Here is a 16026-nt window from a genome sequence, read left to right as displayed (position 1 = left end):
GGTAAGGATTTTTATTTTGTTCCATAGACAGTAGGGAGCCATCAAAGATTGGATAGTGGGATGGGAAGGTGCATAACATGATTAGATTATTGTTTTAAGAAGATCAATTTGGCAGCTGTGTATGTATGTGCAGGAGGGAGACCAATTAGAAGGATATTGAAATATTTGAAGTTAGAGGTAACAAAGGCCTGAACTAATGTGGAGGCTGTGTGAGTGTAAGGAAAGGATGAAAAAAAAGGTTGTAGAGGTAAAGTCAACAAAATTTAGCATCTGACTGGATTGAAAAGGGGATGAAGGAGAGAGAAAAGTCAAGGATCACACCAGGCTTATGAACCTGGGTAAGTTGAAGAATGGTGTGTCATCAACTAAAACAGCAAAATCTCAAGGAAGAATTTTTTTTGGAGAGGATTTAATTTTGCACATGTTATCTGTAAAATGAAAAAGTCAGACTAGACAACCCCTGAGGTTCCTTCTAGCTCTTAATCTCTAATCCTAAATTAAGTTCACAGGCTTACAAACTCATTGATCTAGTGAGTTGGTCTCATTGTAAGTCATACTACAAGTCTCATAGAAAGGTCAAATGGTACAATTTCCCCAATATGTAGCTCAATTATATCATTAGAGGTCATCAAGTCCAGCCCCCCTCATTTTAACAGACGTAGAAACTGAAGCTCCAAGGGATGGAATGACTTGCCCAAGGCCACAGTGGCAGAGCTGGGATTTGAACTCAGGTGCTCTGACTCCAAATCCATTGGTACTATGTTGCCTCTTGTTTGAGTGTGAGATGCCATGGGATGTGTGGGTGCAGATGCTTATTGTTGGTTACATGGGACTCAAGTTTAGGAAAGAGATTATTAGTGTTGAATAGATAGATTGGAGAGTTGTCTACCTAGAGATGAAAATTGAATCCATGGGAGCTAATGAGATGACCAATAGAGACAGAGAAGAGAAAGAGAAGAGAGGTCAAGATGGAGTCTAATGTAGATACACTTGGAATTTATTCACCAACTTAAGATTTTTAAAAGACAATGTGCCAAAGATGGAAGGGTAGCTAGATGGCACAGTGGATAGAGCATTGGTCGTGGAGTCTTCCTAAATTCACATCTGGCCTCAGACACTGACACGGTGTAGTGCTGGACAAGTCACTTAACCCTGTTTGCCTCAGTTTGCTCAAAAAGAAATGGCAAACAATTCCAGTAGCTCTGCCAAGAAAACCCCAAATGGGGTCACGAAGATTTGGACACAACTGAAAATGACTGAACAGCAACAATGAAAGACAGAAGTTAGGACATGTAGTAAAGAATAAAAAATGTGACAGAGTCCAATAAAGATAATCTCTGAAGTACTAAAGCCTGGAATGAAGCTTCCTAACATGTCTAATAAGGCACAGTAAGGACAACAAAATTGCTTTTTAACTCAGATGGGCACAAGAGGAATATCAGCAAAGGAGCAAGACTAATGCACAAAGTGGATGATTTTTTTGCTTCTGCTTTATCTACCAACACTATTAGAACTATAAAAGGATAGAACCAAATAGTTAATACAGAACTGAAGAGCAAGATAAGTGACATGGTCAGAGAGCAACTAGCAATCTTCAGTGTGTTCACACTATGTTACCTGATGGTACTGAAAGAACTAGAAGGTATGATTTCATGGAATATCACAATGAACAGCCCAGCTTCCATAGAACTGGAACCAAGCAAATGTTACAGTTTTCCAAAGAAAGAAAAAGGATGTCATCTGCAGCCTATGGAGTAGTGAACTTGCTGTCAGTTCCCAGCAATATTCTGGAATATAATGTCAAAGGGATGGTTTGCAGCATTTAGGAAGGCAAAGAGTGATTTCTGAGCCTGTGTATTCTCATCAAGACAGGCCTTGCTGAACTAACTTCATTTCATTTCTTTTTTTTTTTTAACAGTTATTAGATTAAATCAGGAAAATGCTATATCTATAGAATACCTGGATTTCCAGTAAGGCTTTTAACAAAGTTTCTTACGCTCATGGGCAAAATGGGAAGAAATGATGAAATATAATTAGTTGAATTTGGAACTGATTAAACGATAAGACCCAAAACGTAGTCATTAATGCACTGGTATCAACAAAGGGGACATTTAGGGATCTGTCCTTGGCCTCCTGGTGTTCAACATTTTTTGTCAGTGCCTTGGGTGATGGTATAGATTGCCTGCTTATCAGTGCCAAAATGGATGACTGATGCATTAGATGACAATGCCAGAATCCAATGAGATTCTGACAGGCTAGAACAATGAATCAGATATAATAAGATGAAATTTATAAGGATAAATGTAAAGTCCCATACTCAGGTTTAAAACTTAAATTGCACAAATATAGGATAGTGGAAGTCTGACTAGACAACAGTTCACATGAAAAAAGTTCTGAGTTTTAGTGGACTGAAAGCTCATCATGAATCAATAGTAGATACACTCCCTCCCCCTAACAAAAAAGGTTGATGCTATCCCAGGCTGCATTAAGAGAATCACGTATCCAGAATGAACCCATTAGAGGATAGGCTTTTAGCACTCCATGCTGGGCAGATCACATCTGAATGATAAGAGTATATTCCAGCACTACCTTTTGTGAAGGGTATTTACAAGTTGTAGCATATCTGAGGTGGGAAATTAATGTGGTGAAGGGACTGGGGGCCTGAGAGTCAGTTAAAAAGCAGGGGTTCTTAATCTAGTGTCTAAAGATAGATTTCCAGAGGGTCTGTGAACTTAAAAAAGTATTTTGACAATTGTATTTTAATATAATGAATTTCCTTTGTAACCCTACACATTTTTTTTCATATTTAAAGACATTCCTTCACCCTTCTGCACCTTAGTTGATGGTCTCTTAAAGTTGCTGTAATTGAATCACTGTGATAATGAAACTCTGAATTTATTTCCCCAAATGGACAACCCTATGGTTCATTGAAGAGTCAGTGTGGGGAGCCTTGTTCTGAGGAGTTCACAGGTTTGTTCTGAGAACTGTCCTGAAAACAGGTTCACAGGCTTCACCAGACTAGGGGTCTGTGACATAAAAAGGTAAAGAACTCCAAGGTTAAAAGAATTGAGGTGCTTAGTTAACAGAAGAAAAGGCTTAGGGAAAAGAGGTAGGTGACATAACAGCTGTCTTCAATATTTTAATGGCTATCATTCAGAAGGAAGGATTCAAATTGGTTTGGGCTGTTTTAGGTTCCCCTTCTCTGGAAGTCTTCCTGTAGTGGCTGAGGACTACTTATCAAGGATGGTGTATGGTTTAGATTAGGGAAGGGACTCTGAGGTCCCTTCTGATTCTGAGATTCTGTGACTTTGTGGGAATTCAACATGGGGGTAAATGAAAACCCTTTTTCCTAAATAGTTGGGCCCATGCCCAGCTCTCTCATGACCCATGTGCAGAGAATGGCATTTTCCCTATCTTCCATCTTCCCACCCTGATCAGTGTCTCAGCCACTTGAACAACTTGGATTGCCCTGAATGCACAGTAGGTTTGGGGTTCTCCAGCCAAATTACCTTTGTAATCACTGACTCCCAGCCTCCCTTTCTGCCACCTAACGACAGACAGGGAAAAACACAAGCCAATAAGCACAACAGCAGTGATGAGATAATGGGGTGAGTAACTCAACTTGGCTCAACTCTCCCCCAAGTTCATAGAAGGCAAACCTTTTTTCTAAAATGAGGATGATAATTGTTACACTCCCTGCTTCACAGAATTGTTGCTGATTCCAGAGCACCTCAGCTCAAGAAGAGGCTGGCCAGGATTTCATAGGGTTTAAATCAGGGTCAGAACTGCCCTAGTCCGATGATTTTTCACTTTTGTTGATTAATGGACCCCTTTTGAGGGCTAGTGAAGCCTGTAGACCCCTTCCACAGAATTATGCTGCTAGGCGATGCAGTGGATGGAGTGTTGGGTCTGGAGTTGGGAAGACCAGAGTTCAAATCCAGCCTCAGACACTTACTAGCTGAGTGACCCCGGGCAAGTCGCTTAAGCACTATCTACCTCAGTTTCCCAATCTGTAAAAGGAGGATAGTAATAGCTCCTAACTCTCAGGGTTGTTGTAAGGATCAAATGAGATAATAATAATTGCACAGTGTTTAGCAAAGTATAATATAGTGTGTGGTATAGTATATAACACATAGCATTATATAAATGTTAGCTATTATTATTATTAATGTTGGGATTTCCTTAACTTTATAATTGAAGGAAATGCTAAATTTCAGCCAAAGGTTAGAGAAAAATAAAGATGTAATTTTTTTCGCATTCAAGTTTATGAATCCCCTGAAATCTCTCCATGATCCATAGCCCACAGAATAATAACCACTGCTGTGGTTAGCCCCCTCATTTTACAAATGAATAAAATACCACCCACGTAAAGAAAAGAATCAAAATTTGAATGTGAGTCCTTGGACCCCAGATTCTGAGCCCTTTCTTTTCAATTCTAGCATCCTGCCTCATTTTCAGGATTTCTATAATGCCTACTGTGTGGCAGGCACTGTACTGTACAAATCTTACTAGTATTATCTAATTTAATTTCATCCTTACAGCAACCCTTCAAGATAAGTGTTATGATTATCCCCATTTTATAGTTGAGAAAATTGAGGCAGACAGAGGTGATTTGCCCAAGGTCGCACAGCTAGTAAGTGTCTAAAGTCAAATTTGCACTCAAGTCTTCTTGACTCTAAGCCTGACACTCTTTCTATCCACTGTACCGCCTAGCTTCCTCAACACACTCAACAAACATTGATTAATCAATCTATAAATGTTTATTAATTATGTAGTTACTACATGTCAGGCACTGTTCCAGGCTTTGGAGATACAAAGAATAAAGTAATCCCTACTCTCAAGGAACTTGCCTTCTAATGGAGGAGACACAAAGTACATACACACACATATAGGTAAAGTATATGCAGAATAAATATAAAGAGAATAAACACAATGTAGTTGGATACAAGGCAGTTTGGAAGGAGAGCACTAGCAACTGGAAAACCAGGAAAGGTTTCCTATGGAAAGTGATGCTTGAGTGAGTTTTGAAGGAAGAAAGGGATCATATGAGATAAGGGTGAAGAGAGAGTGCGTTCCAGGCATGAAGTCTTGTAAGTAAAGAACAGAGAGTCCAGTTTAGCTAGATTGCAGTGTGCAGGAGGAAGAACAATGTCCACCAAGTATGGAAAGATAAATTGGGGCCAGGTTGTGAAAAGCTAAACTAAGTAGTTTATATTTGATCCAAGAAGCAGTTGGGAGGGAGAGAAGTTTATTGAGTAGGGGAGTGACATGGTCAGATCTGTGTTTTAAGGAAAATCATTTTGGCAGCTGTGTGTAGGATGGATTAGAATAGGAAGAAACTTAAGGTAGAGAGATCAATTAGGAAGATATTGCAATAATCTAATAGTATTCTATTTTTTCAAATTACATGGAAAGACAATTTTTAATATTCATTTTAAAAATTTAGTTCCACATTTTCTCTCTTCCTCCCCCCCCAAGATGGTAAGCAATTTGATATAGGATATGTGTGTATAGATATAGATATCTACACACGAATACATACATGTATATGTGCGCATATGTATATACATGCGTGTGTATATATGTGCATATATATATGCATAATCAAGTAAAATATATTTCCATATTAGTCATGTTGTGAAAGAAGAAGAAACAGATCAAAAGAGAAAAGTCAAGTGAAAATAGTATGCTTCGATCGGCATTCAAACTCAATTTGTTCTTTCTCTGGAGGTGGGTAGCATTTTTTATCATGGGTCCTTTGGAATTGTCCTGGATCATTGTGTTGCTAAGAAGAGCTAAGTCATTCCCAGTTGATCATTATATAATATTGCTGTTACTCTGTGCCATGTTCTGGTTCTACTCACTTCACTCTGCATCATTTTATGTATGTTTTTCCAGGTTTTTCTAATATACCTGCTCATCATTTCTTATAGTATAGTAGTATCCCATTTATTCATATATTACAAATTTTCGACCATTCCCCATTTGATGGACATCCCCCTCAATTTCCAATTCTTCTGGTGCAATAATCTCTAAGCCAAGAACGATGAAGGCCTGAACTAAAGTGGTAACTTTGTGAATGGAGAAGGGGGTGGGGCAGATGTGAGAGATGTTGTGAAAGTAGAAATGACGAGTTGGCAACTGCTTAAATCCATGGGGTGAGAGAGTGAGAAGTTGAGGATAAGCATCTATTTCATGAATAAACTCTCTACTAACATCCTCCATGCTTTTCTCTGTCATGGAAGCTCTGCCAATGGAGGTCAAGCCCTTGCAGGCTTTACTGAACCTGAAAGACTTCCCACACTGATTCTGCAGTGAACCCCAGGCCAGCCATTTGAGGAAATAAATTCAGTTTCATTATCAGGGTGATTCAATTATAGTATCAACTAATTTGCACAAAGTGGTACCTTCTGCCAGTCAGCACCATGTACACTGATGAAATCACAGATCCTTGAAAATGAAAAAAGTGCAGGATTTAGAGTCAGACAAATTGGGTTTGAAGTCTGACTGCTATTTACTACCTGTGTAATAACCTCTCTTGGTCTCAGTTCCTCATCTGTAAAACAAGGACTAGATGGCTTCTAAGATAAGTTCCTTACAGCTAAGAATCCATGATATAATCCTATGATTAGAACACTTCTAAGGTTCCCTCTAGTGATCTTGTGAGAAATTGAATATAGTGTACAAGACATTATGCTGCTTACCAGAGGAGATACAGAGAGATACACCCTCCCCTTAATGAACTCACAGTCCAGCAAAAAGATAAGAAAAAATGCAGACAACCAGGATGACAATGTTTATTGCAATAAGATTAACTCTGCCTCTTTCCTTCCTCTCCAGGACCATGAGCATGCAACCTTTGAGGACATCCTGGGTATGACTGTGTTCCCCTCCCCTGCCTCATCCTAGAGGGATGGACCTAGAGGCCAGAACCTGTCCCTGCCCCCCCAGCAAAGAGTCCAATACTTGCCCCTCCCCTCAGAAGAGGTTTCAAGTGTCCAAGAGTCTGTCCCTACTCCTATAGTGCTTAGGCAGGAGTCTATGTGACCTCCCCCTAGAGGTGGGAAGCTGGGAAGTAGGAGCAGAACATGGGCCTTGGGAAGGGTGCTGAGTGAAAGTCAAGTCTGATGATTTCTTTCCTTCCTCAGAGGAGATTGAGAAGAAGCTGAATATTTACCACAAAGGGGCCAAGATCTGGAAGATGCTGATCTTCTGTCAGGTAACCACCCCGCCTAGAGCCCCTGCGCATCTGTGTTCCTGTGTGTGAGAACCCCTCCTGCATCCTGTATGTATGAGGGATGATATGTGGTTGTAGCTAGGCATGCCTAGGCATGTCTGTGTGAGCTGAGTTGGGGTGGGAGGTTGGTATCCTAATTCTTTCACTATCTGGGATGTGTTTTGGGCTCTAAAATCAGTATCATCAGTGGCCTCCATTCCTGCCCCTGCCCCCTACAGGGCGGCCCAGGTCACCTCTACCTACTCAAGAACAAAGTAGCCACATTTGCCAAAGTGGAAAAGGAAGAGGATATGATTCAGTGAGTGTGGCTCAGACATCTTATCTTTCTCACATCCCCCCCACAAACCCTTTTTCACGTGAACCAGTGAGTATAGCCCAGGCCCCCTCCCACCCTCTCCCTTGCCCCATCCTTTACCCCTTCTTGATTCTTGTGAGCCACATTGCCCTCATCCCTGTGGCTGGTCCCAAAGGCCCTCTGCTAGCAAGTGGAGGGAGACCAGAGCTCGGAGCCAGGAGCCCAGGCTCCTGGATCCAGAGACAAGCTTTCTTTCCCTGGTGGCAGCTTCTGGAAGCGCCTGAGTCGTCTAATGAGCAAGGTGAACCCTGAACCAAACATCATCCACATCATGGGCTGTTACATCCTAGGGAACCCCAATGGGGAGAAGGTGAGCTTTTCCCCCTTTTCCACAACCCTGATCCCTGACCCCCAACCCTAGAGATATCTTCCATCCAAGCAATACTGATAGGGAAAAGATGAAGAACCCCATACACCCAACCTTAAAGACCTTCCCAATCCAAGAACCCCCTGAGCCACAGGGAGAACCCAAGTAAGAGACTGTCTCCTAAGTCTGGCAGCTGTTCCTGATTCTACAATCAGGGCAACACTCAGGACCCCATTTCTCTCCCTTGTAGCTGTTTCAGAATCTCAAGACGCTCATGATGCCCAACAGGGTGGCTTTTGAGTCTCCTCTGGAATTGTCAGCACAAGGTGAGGCCCCAAATGATCCTAGCCCTGGGCAAAGTCAGGTGACAGATTTTGGGGGTGGGGGATGTAGGGGACCAGGCTTCCCTAAAACCAAGAAAACCCATTGGCCCCTGAGGATTAAGAGAGGGCCCTTCTCAAGGCACCTTTTCAGTACCATCCAGGGTTCTCCTAACATTTTCCACTCCATTCCTTGTCCCATGTCACCAGCTCCAAAGCTCAAAGGGACCTAAGATAGACCTAGGGTAATAATTAGGATGGAACAACTGGGAGTTTCCCCAGGGTGCCCACATGCAAGGGGCAGATTATTTCCTCTGGCAGCCTTCCATTTTGCCATCCCCACAACTTCCTCTGCAAGCCCCATGTTGCACCATGGGTGCAAGTATCCCAGCTGCTGGGTCACCACCTCCAGGGTCCTATCACTGTGATACCCCTCACCCCCACCTTCCCTAATGCCTCTCCTTGGGGTTAGAAGGGTTCGAAAGCCCATTATAATCTATGCATTGGAGGAGTGAGGGAGGGGCTCTCTGGAGGACAGGTCACCCTTGTCCCAATAGAACTGCACCCAGCTAGGGTAGGTTGTCTGGAGAACCACAACATCCTTCTCACCAGGGATGCCCACAACAGTCCTTAGGCTCACTGGGAAGAAACCTTGGGTGCCTATCTGTGCCCCAGTGGATGGGGCCTTGTGTTTTGAGGTCTTCTTGAGCTGACCTGACCACTTGATTCCCACTTCACTGAATTTTCCTCTAGCATCAGAATTCTTAGTTACTATTCTCTATCTCCTTCAGTGTCAAGGCTATGGGTTCCTGAGCAGGCAGGAGAGATAGGAGAGGCTTCTCAGGCTTATACCCACCATATTCCCAGGCTAACTATATCTCTTTACTATCTCCCCTGCTTAGGCAAACAGATGATTGAAACTTACTTTGATTTCCGGCTGTACCGTCTCTGGAAGACGCGCCAGCATTCCAAGCTGCTTGACTACGATGACATCTTGTGAGGCTGTACAAGGAGACTCTAGACCGCCTGCCACCCAGCTGCCCACCATCCCCCTCGACAACCAATGATCGAGACACTTTGTTTTCTGGATGGCCTGGTCAAGGCCAGGAAGGTGCCCTCCCAGCCACATGGAGCCCAGAGGAGGTTATGAAGAGGCCCCATCGCAGAGCTGCTCCCAAGGGGCCACAGCTGAGGGGCTGCACTGTGCCCATTTGGGGCTAGGTTGTTTTTGATGTCTCCTGCTCAGAATTTGCCTCAGGTCCTTCCCAGACGTACCAGAGCTCAGGTTTTCTTATAGAACCAACCCAACGTCTGCACTAACTAACAGTGGGCTCTGAGGTCCACCAGGTAGAGCGGGGTGGGGGACTCTCTTCCTTGCGGGAAGTTAAACTTGGCCCCCAAGAAAATTCAGAGGCCAGACCAGGCCTCAGCTGGAGACCCACAAGGGTCCGAAACCCTTGGAAACAGAAGCTTTGACTCCTGTAGGTTTCATAGAAATAAGTGCACTTTTTTAATCACTAAAGGGATTTAAAAGCGCAAAATGCTATTTAATTAGTTAAGGTAACTCACCAGTAGATGAAGCGTTCCAGTCTGCTAGACAGTATATTCAGGATAGTGATATATCTTCTATAGACATATTTAATCACCAGCAACGTGGTTTCCCTGTCGCTGGCGGCTCTGTTCTCTGTGCCTCGTCCCAAGAGCAGCTGGAGCCTGGTTTCTATGTGCCTGGCCCTGAGGGTAACCAGAGTCTGATTTCTTGTATGTGTGGCACTAAGAGTGAGTAGAGGATGATTTTTTCCCCCTGTACTTGGCCCTGAGCTCCACAGGAGCCTGATTTCTTGCATATATGACCCCAAAGGTGCCCAGCACTAATCATATGTGCTTTTATTCCTTCCCTTAGAATTGACCTCTACTTCCCTATTTGTAGAAGGCCATATGCCGGAGGTTTGCTCAACTCTTGTAACCTAGAAGCCTTCCCCTGGGCTGCGGCTAGGGCAGGAAGCCCTAGTCCCCTCATTAGAAGCTTGTTGAGGCTGTTTGGCCCAAGAGGATGTGGTCCCTTGCACAGCAGAGGGCTGAACCTCCTGGCTGTAGGGGAGACCTATTTACTTAAGCATTTTGGTAACCTCCAAGGAGGGAGCTGCCAGCCTAACAATTTTTATTATTTGACAAGGTTGGCCCAGAGATCTTTGTGGCTGTTGAGTTCTGCATTTCTTGTATTTCTCTGGCCATCTCTGACTCCTTTTTCTGAGAAAGAAGTAAGCAAGTTCCATGACTCTGGTTTCCAAGAAGCTGGGGTCCTGGGTTGGGTGCTGCCTCAGAGGAGATGTTTCAGGATTGGGGGTGGCCCCATCTAAGCCCCAGAACTTTCATGAAGGATGCCTGGGACCACAGGGGTAGAGAGGTGTTTGGCCTATGTGTCTATCTCTTCAGAGTTATGGGGAGGCCAGAGAACACAGACTTTGTTTGGGATGGGAACAAGGAAGGGCCTGAGCTCCCTACCTTATGGGGTTCTGACTCTTCAGGACCATTCCTTAGAGTGGAACTGTGTTGCTGCTGTGTGTGGGGTTTGGTGCCCTGGGGACAGTGTATGATATTATTGAGAGAGATGCCACATTAAACCCTGACACATGACCTCCTCTATGCTGGAGCTACATCCCTCTCTATTTCCTCAGGAATTCTGTCTCTTCCTTCTGTCTTCTTACCCTTTACATGAGTCTATTTGTGATTTTCCTGGAAGAAGTCACTCTTGATGCTGGAGAGCCCCATGTGCCTTTTATGTGCCCTCTGGATCTTCCCCTAGTTCCTACCTACTGTTTCGCCGATATCAGAGAGCTCCACGCCCCCCCCCCCCAACACCCACTCCATTCCACCTCTGGTCAACCTCCCCCTAAGCCCAGGGCTTGATCTGGTTTCAACCTCCTAGCCCCAGCTCCAACCTGTAACCTCTTTCATCACCTCATTTCACCTACCCTTGACTTCATGACCTCCCAGCCCAACCTACATGCATAATAGACACACTACAGTCTGTAACAGAGAGACTGGTCTGGTTTGTTTCTGGTTACAAGTGGGTTCCTTCATAGCCCACCCCCATCCCCCAGTGCAAGACTGCTGTATGACGGGTAGGCATAGCCCAGCCCTCCATCCCCATCTCTCTCTCTTTCCTGGTACTAAGGGAGCGAGAGCATATGACTATGTACAATACGACTAGCATTCATCAGGCACCCCTAACAGATGCAGAGTACTGTGCTCTTCTGGAGATAAATGTCCACATTTGAGGAGGGCGATAAGACACAGAGAAGTATAACTAAAATGCTTAGCATTACAGAAGTGCAACAGAACAATAAAACTAAGCACTATGTGAACGCCAAGGGGAAAATTCATCATAGCAGGGACAGGAGGTTATTAGGAGGAGATGACATCTGAGTTCACATGTAAAGAATGAGTAGAATTTCAACAGGTGAAGAAAGAAAAGGAAGGCATTTCAGGCTCAGAGAACAAGCAGCCTGAGCCAAGACGTGGAGGTATGATGGCTCAGTGTGAGTAGACCAAGGGGAGAGAGAGTCCAGTTTTTCTGAGGCATAGCATATAAGGCAGGCAGTAATACAAGATAAGGCTGCAAAAATAGAATAGGACAAGACTGAATAACCATGAATGCCAAGCAAAGGCATTTGAATTTGACAGGCGGATAATAGGGAACCACTGAAAAAAAAAATTAGAGCCAAGGAGCAACATTAACAAATCAATGCATAGGGAAGGTTAGTGTGGTAGCAATGTTGTGAAGGATAAGCAAGGAGGCAGCAAGTGAAGGTGGCCATTGTAATAAGTGGATGATACTGGATGCCAATTCTAGTATGATAGTGTGGTAGCAATGGAAGTAGTGAAGAGGGCACAGATGTATGAGATATTGTGGAGACATTGACAGGAGTCAGCCATTGATTGGGTGTAAGTGGAAGAGAGGAAAGAGTCAAAGATGCCCCAGAAGTTACAAACCTTGGCAGAACGGGTGAGTGGTGGTGCCACCGAGAGTACCAGTAATGTCAAGAGGAGGAATATGTTTGAGAAAAAAGGGGAGACAGCTTTTGGACATGTTGAAGCTTTTGGAGGTGCGAGTCTAGAGCTCAAAAGAGAGAGATAAGAGGTGGAGATTTAGATTTTGGAGTCACCTGCAGAGTAGTGGTTGAAGCCATAGAAGTGAATGAGATTGCCGAGGAAGATGCTGTGGAAGGAGCAAAGTCCATGTATGTCCATGTGTATTTGTGCAACCATGCTGCTAAGTGCATCCCAGTTCCAAGCCCAGGCTCAAGAACTCTAGGAATTGTGTGCTTTGATGCTCCTGAGGCATCTGCCTCCAATCCAGAAGCTGGTTTATTTCTGTTCCTTCCTGTCCCCAAATGAGACTCAGAGCAGTGAGTCCAAGAACCTTTCTGCAGACCATACTAGCTCTGAGGTGACTTGAAGGAATTCCCTCTCCATAAGGCCCAGAAGCCCCACAGACCCCTTGACAGTGACCCACCAGCTCTGAAAAGTGGGTAGAACCCTTTTATCCTGGAGAAGAGGCCCAGATGAACCCATCCCAGGATTCATCTTCCTAGGGAGTCTTTGATCCTGCTTGTCCCTGAGAAATGAGGTGGGACAAGGTCATGGGACACTGTCATATTATCATTCAACAGAGGAAGAGAAACTAGAATCCAATCAAGCAAGCATCAGGGTCTCTAATGTATATGTGAGGGACTGAATAAACAGGACCTGGGGTCCATATCATGGGTCAAGATTAAGGTCAAGTGGGATGAGCTAGACACACACATTTTAATGCCTCTATAAAGATTATAAGGTGCTTTTTCATATCAATCCTGTGAGATAGTACAAGTATTATTATCCCAATTTAAGAAATGGGGAAAGTGTGTCCCTGTGAGATAGTACTATCTGAGATAGTATTATTATCCCAATTTAACAGATAGGGAAACTGGGTCCCTGTGAGATAGTACTACAAATGTAATTATCCCAACTTAACAAATAGGGAAACTGAGTCCTAGAGAGGAAAATTACTTAATAGTTCATACTTGAACTAGGTCTCCTTATTCTCAATCTAGTAAACTTTTTGACACTTGGGAAAAAATACTCCAACAAGTAGGAGCTAATAGGGGCCTGGAAATGGAGAAAAGGAATGAAAGAACTAGAAGGTTCCCGGGAGGATGTGAACTTGGATCTGCTTTTTGGGGAAGGGGAGGACCTAGGCTATCAGGTGGTCAGCATATGCCTAGTGGATGTGAGAGGCTGTACACTCCGTCAGGAGGAAGGCCAGTAAGACCTTGAATGCCAGCCTGAGGAATAAGGATCTGGTGGTATCTGAGGAGCCCCAAAGTAGAGGGGATTAGATCAAGAGCAATCCCCAGACATCATCCATCCCCCCACTGATAAACCATGTTCCTGCTGTGCTTCTACAACATGTCACTCAAAGCACACCCCTTCCAGGCAGCCTTCTGGGATTAGCCCCACTGGTGGCATTCCTTCCTGTCACTATAAAATAGCATAGAATTATAAGATTCAGATCTTGCATAGTCCTTCGAGATCATCAAACTGAGGCCCAGACCAAACCACCCAGGACATTTAAATTCCCTCTAAGGCAAGCACTTTGTCCTCATTTTCCCCACTGTGTCTAGGACAGGGCTCTTGCTACATCTCCTTGGTGCTAACATATGGATGGAAGAGCCAGAAGGGCGGAAGTGACCAGAATCAGGAGATTTTTGGAGGAAAGGAGAGAATCCTGCTCTCATTCCGAGGATTTCCCTCATCCTGGTCCTTGGCCCATTTCAGTGCCCCTAGGGGAAGGAGGCCCAAACTAGAGTCAGTGATAATGTTTCATTTCCGTAGGGTTTCAGGAGAGAGAGAAACCAGTGAAAGAACAGGAAAGTGCATAGCAAAGTGGGACGTCACAGATAGCTTAGCACTTGGCTGGGCTGAAAAGGGCAGGTGCACAGCCTGAGCAAAGGAATGCAACTGAGAATGGGCAGTGGCCTGTTGGAGATGCTTTAAGGAACCAAGCCTTTCAGGATCACATGGTAGGAGTGGGGTAGGGAGAGCTGCAAATGCCTGGCTAAGAAATGATAATAGAAGCCCTGGATGGGTTTGGTTGCTCCTATAGCGCGAGCACATGTGTGTGTGTGTGTGTGTGTGTGTGTGTGTGTGTGTGTGTGTGTGTGCAGGGCACACTCAAAGAGATGACAACTACCATCAACCAGATGGATTTACTCTTATTCCCAAATGAGTCTGTTGCTGCCCCACCTCCCATCTCCTACCTAGCTCAGCAATTCAGGCAGAATTTTGCACGTTCCTAGAACCTGCCTGGTAAGGCAGATCGTGCTTCCCTGCTGGGACAATATTGCCCTTGGGAGTGTGTTCCTTAGCACAGTAAGGGTATCAAATAAAGCCTAGATGTGACTAATAGTACTTTGTAAAGAGCAAGGATCCAACAGCTACCAACTTCTGTAATCGGGTCTACCTGTGAATTGTGCTCCAATTCCCATACAACAGGCATTCGGTACAGTCTCATTGTCCTCCGTGTACATTCCCCACACACAAATAATGCTCAACTAGGTCAGAAACGTGGCCTGAAAGCTCTTCTGCTGCTCTAATAAACCTTAGCAAAACTTTTAATCATGTTTCCTACTTCCTAAGAAGGGAGAAGCGCTTGGGGAATGATGCACTCTACTCTGAAGACTGCCCAGGGTTAGGCTGAAGGTGATAGCTTCTTCTTCTCAAGAAAGACAACAGGCCTATCTCAAATTGGGGTCCTTTCCTTGTCCCAGGACATTGCACAGTGAAGGCATCAAAGAGTGGAAAACAGCAGAATCAATTTCTTCTCTTTTTTGCCCTTGTCCCATTCTCTCACACCCTGGGCTGGCACCTTGGGTTGGGTACAAGTGTTTGCTGATAATGTTGAAGTAATGTTTTCTAATGGAGGAAGTTGATTTTTTGATGAAATTTTAGTTTAATGTGAAAAGCTCACATTTCTGTAGTACTTTAGGGTTTGATTTGTGGAGCAGGTGGTTGTGATCACACATGCATGTTTTCAGGTAATTCCAAGCCAAACCAACTGTACCAATAGCTTGAAGATAAAAAGACAAAATGAAAGCCCAGACCCTTCCTTGAAGGAGTTACATACTGCTGGGAGACTCTGACACGTAAACAGAGTAGTATACATCGAATAAGTGTAGGGAACAGAAAGAGAGTAATGCACTGTAAGTCTGGAAAGATAAACTGGATTTGTGCAGAGTTTTTAATACCAACAAGTCTGTAGTTTACAATAAAGGAAATTTCAAAGTCAAGGAATCAGAGTGAAAGAGATGAAGAGGTTTGTTCAATCACACAGCTAATAAGTAGCAGGGCCAGGACAGAAATGCAGGGCTCCTGTCCCCAGAGCTAGGACGCTTTCCATGACATCAAGCTGCTGCAAAGGTGGATTTCACATTATGATCACAGATCAGTCAGTCAGCATTTATTAAGCACCTACTGGATGCCAGGCACTGTGCTAAGTGAATGCTGAGCCCCGGAGAGGCCACAGGGAAGTTTTGTCCTCAGAGGCTCCCTCCCACACAGTTTCTCAGAAGGAAACAGTACCATTCTTACTCAGCCCATTGGGGGAGTGGGGAGGAAGTGTTGCCACCTGCTGAAGGGGGAAGAGCAGAAGTCTTGCTGGTCTTCCAGAAAAGGAGGGAGGGAAGGAGGCAGTGGGATGAATGGGCTCCCAGGCAGCAGTTCTCTGTTCCCACAGCAGCCCTAGACTGAATGTATTTTTCTTATG

The 16026-nt window shown here is 44.3% G+C and overlaps 2 protein-coding genes across 6 annotated transcripts in view; both read left to right on the top strand.

The window, feature by feature from the left end:
* Positions 1–14450, top strand: part of NSMF (NMDA receptor synaptonuclear signaling and neuronal migration factor) — a 36404-nt gene extending 21954 nt beyond the window's left edge. For all 5 annotated transcript variants that reach the window (XM_069072697.1, XM_069072696.1, XM_069072700.1 and 2 more), the window contains 6 exons: positions 6841–6874; positions 7149–7219; positions 7456–7535; positions 7800–7902; positions 8150–8225; positions 9122–14450. In XM_069072697.1, coding sequence (XP_068928798.1) covers positions 6841–6874; positions 7149–7219; positions 7456–7535; positions 7800–7902; positions 8150–8225; positions 9122–9219 — 462 coding nt within the window. In that variant the 3' untranslated portion in view covers positions 9220–14450. The remainder of the gene's footprint in view (positions 1–6840; positions 6875–7148; positions 7220–7455; positions 7536–7799; positions 7903–8149; positions 8226–9121) is intronic.
* EHMT1 (euchromatic histone lysine methyltransferase 1) overlaps positions 1–16026 on the top strand; it is a 430700-nt gene that overhangs the window by 28552 nt on the left and 386122 nt on the right. The gene's annotated exons all lie outside the window — the stretch shown is intronic.

The sequence above is a fragment of the Petaurus breviceps genome, unplaced genomic scaffold, assembly GCF_028583685.1.
Source record: "Petaurus breviceps papuanus isolate PSGF00001 unplaced genomic scaffold, PetGlider_PUasm1.0 90847, whole genome shotgun sequence".
In the NCBI taxonomy this organism is placed as follows: domain Eukaryota; kingdom Metazoa; phylum Chordata; class Mammalia; order Diprotodontia; family Petauridae; genus Petaurus; species Petaurus breviceps.
This window is presented reverse-complemented; position numbering and strand designations above follow the sequence as displayed.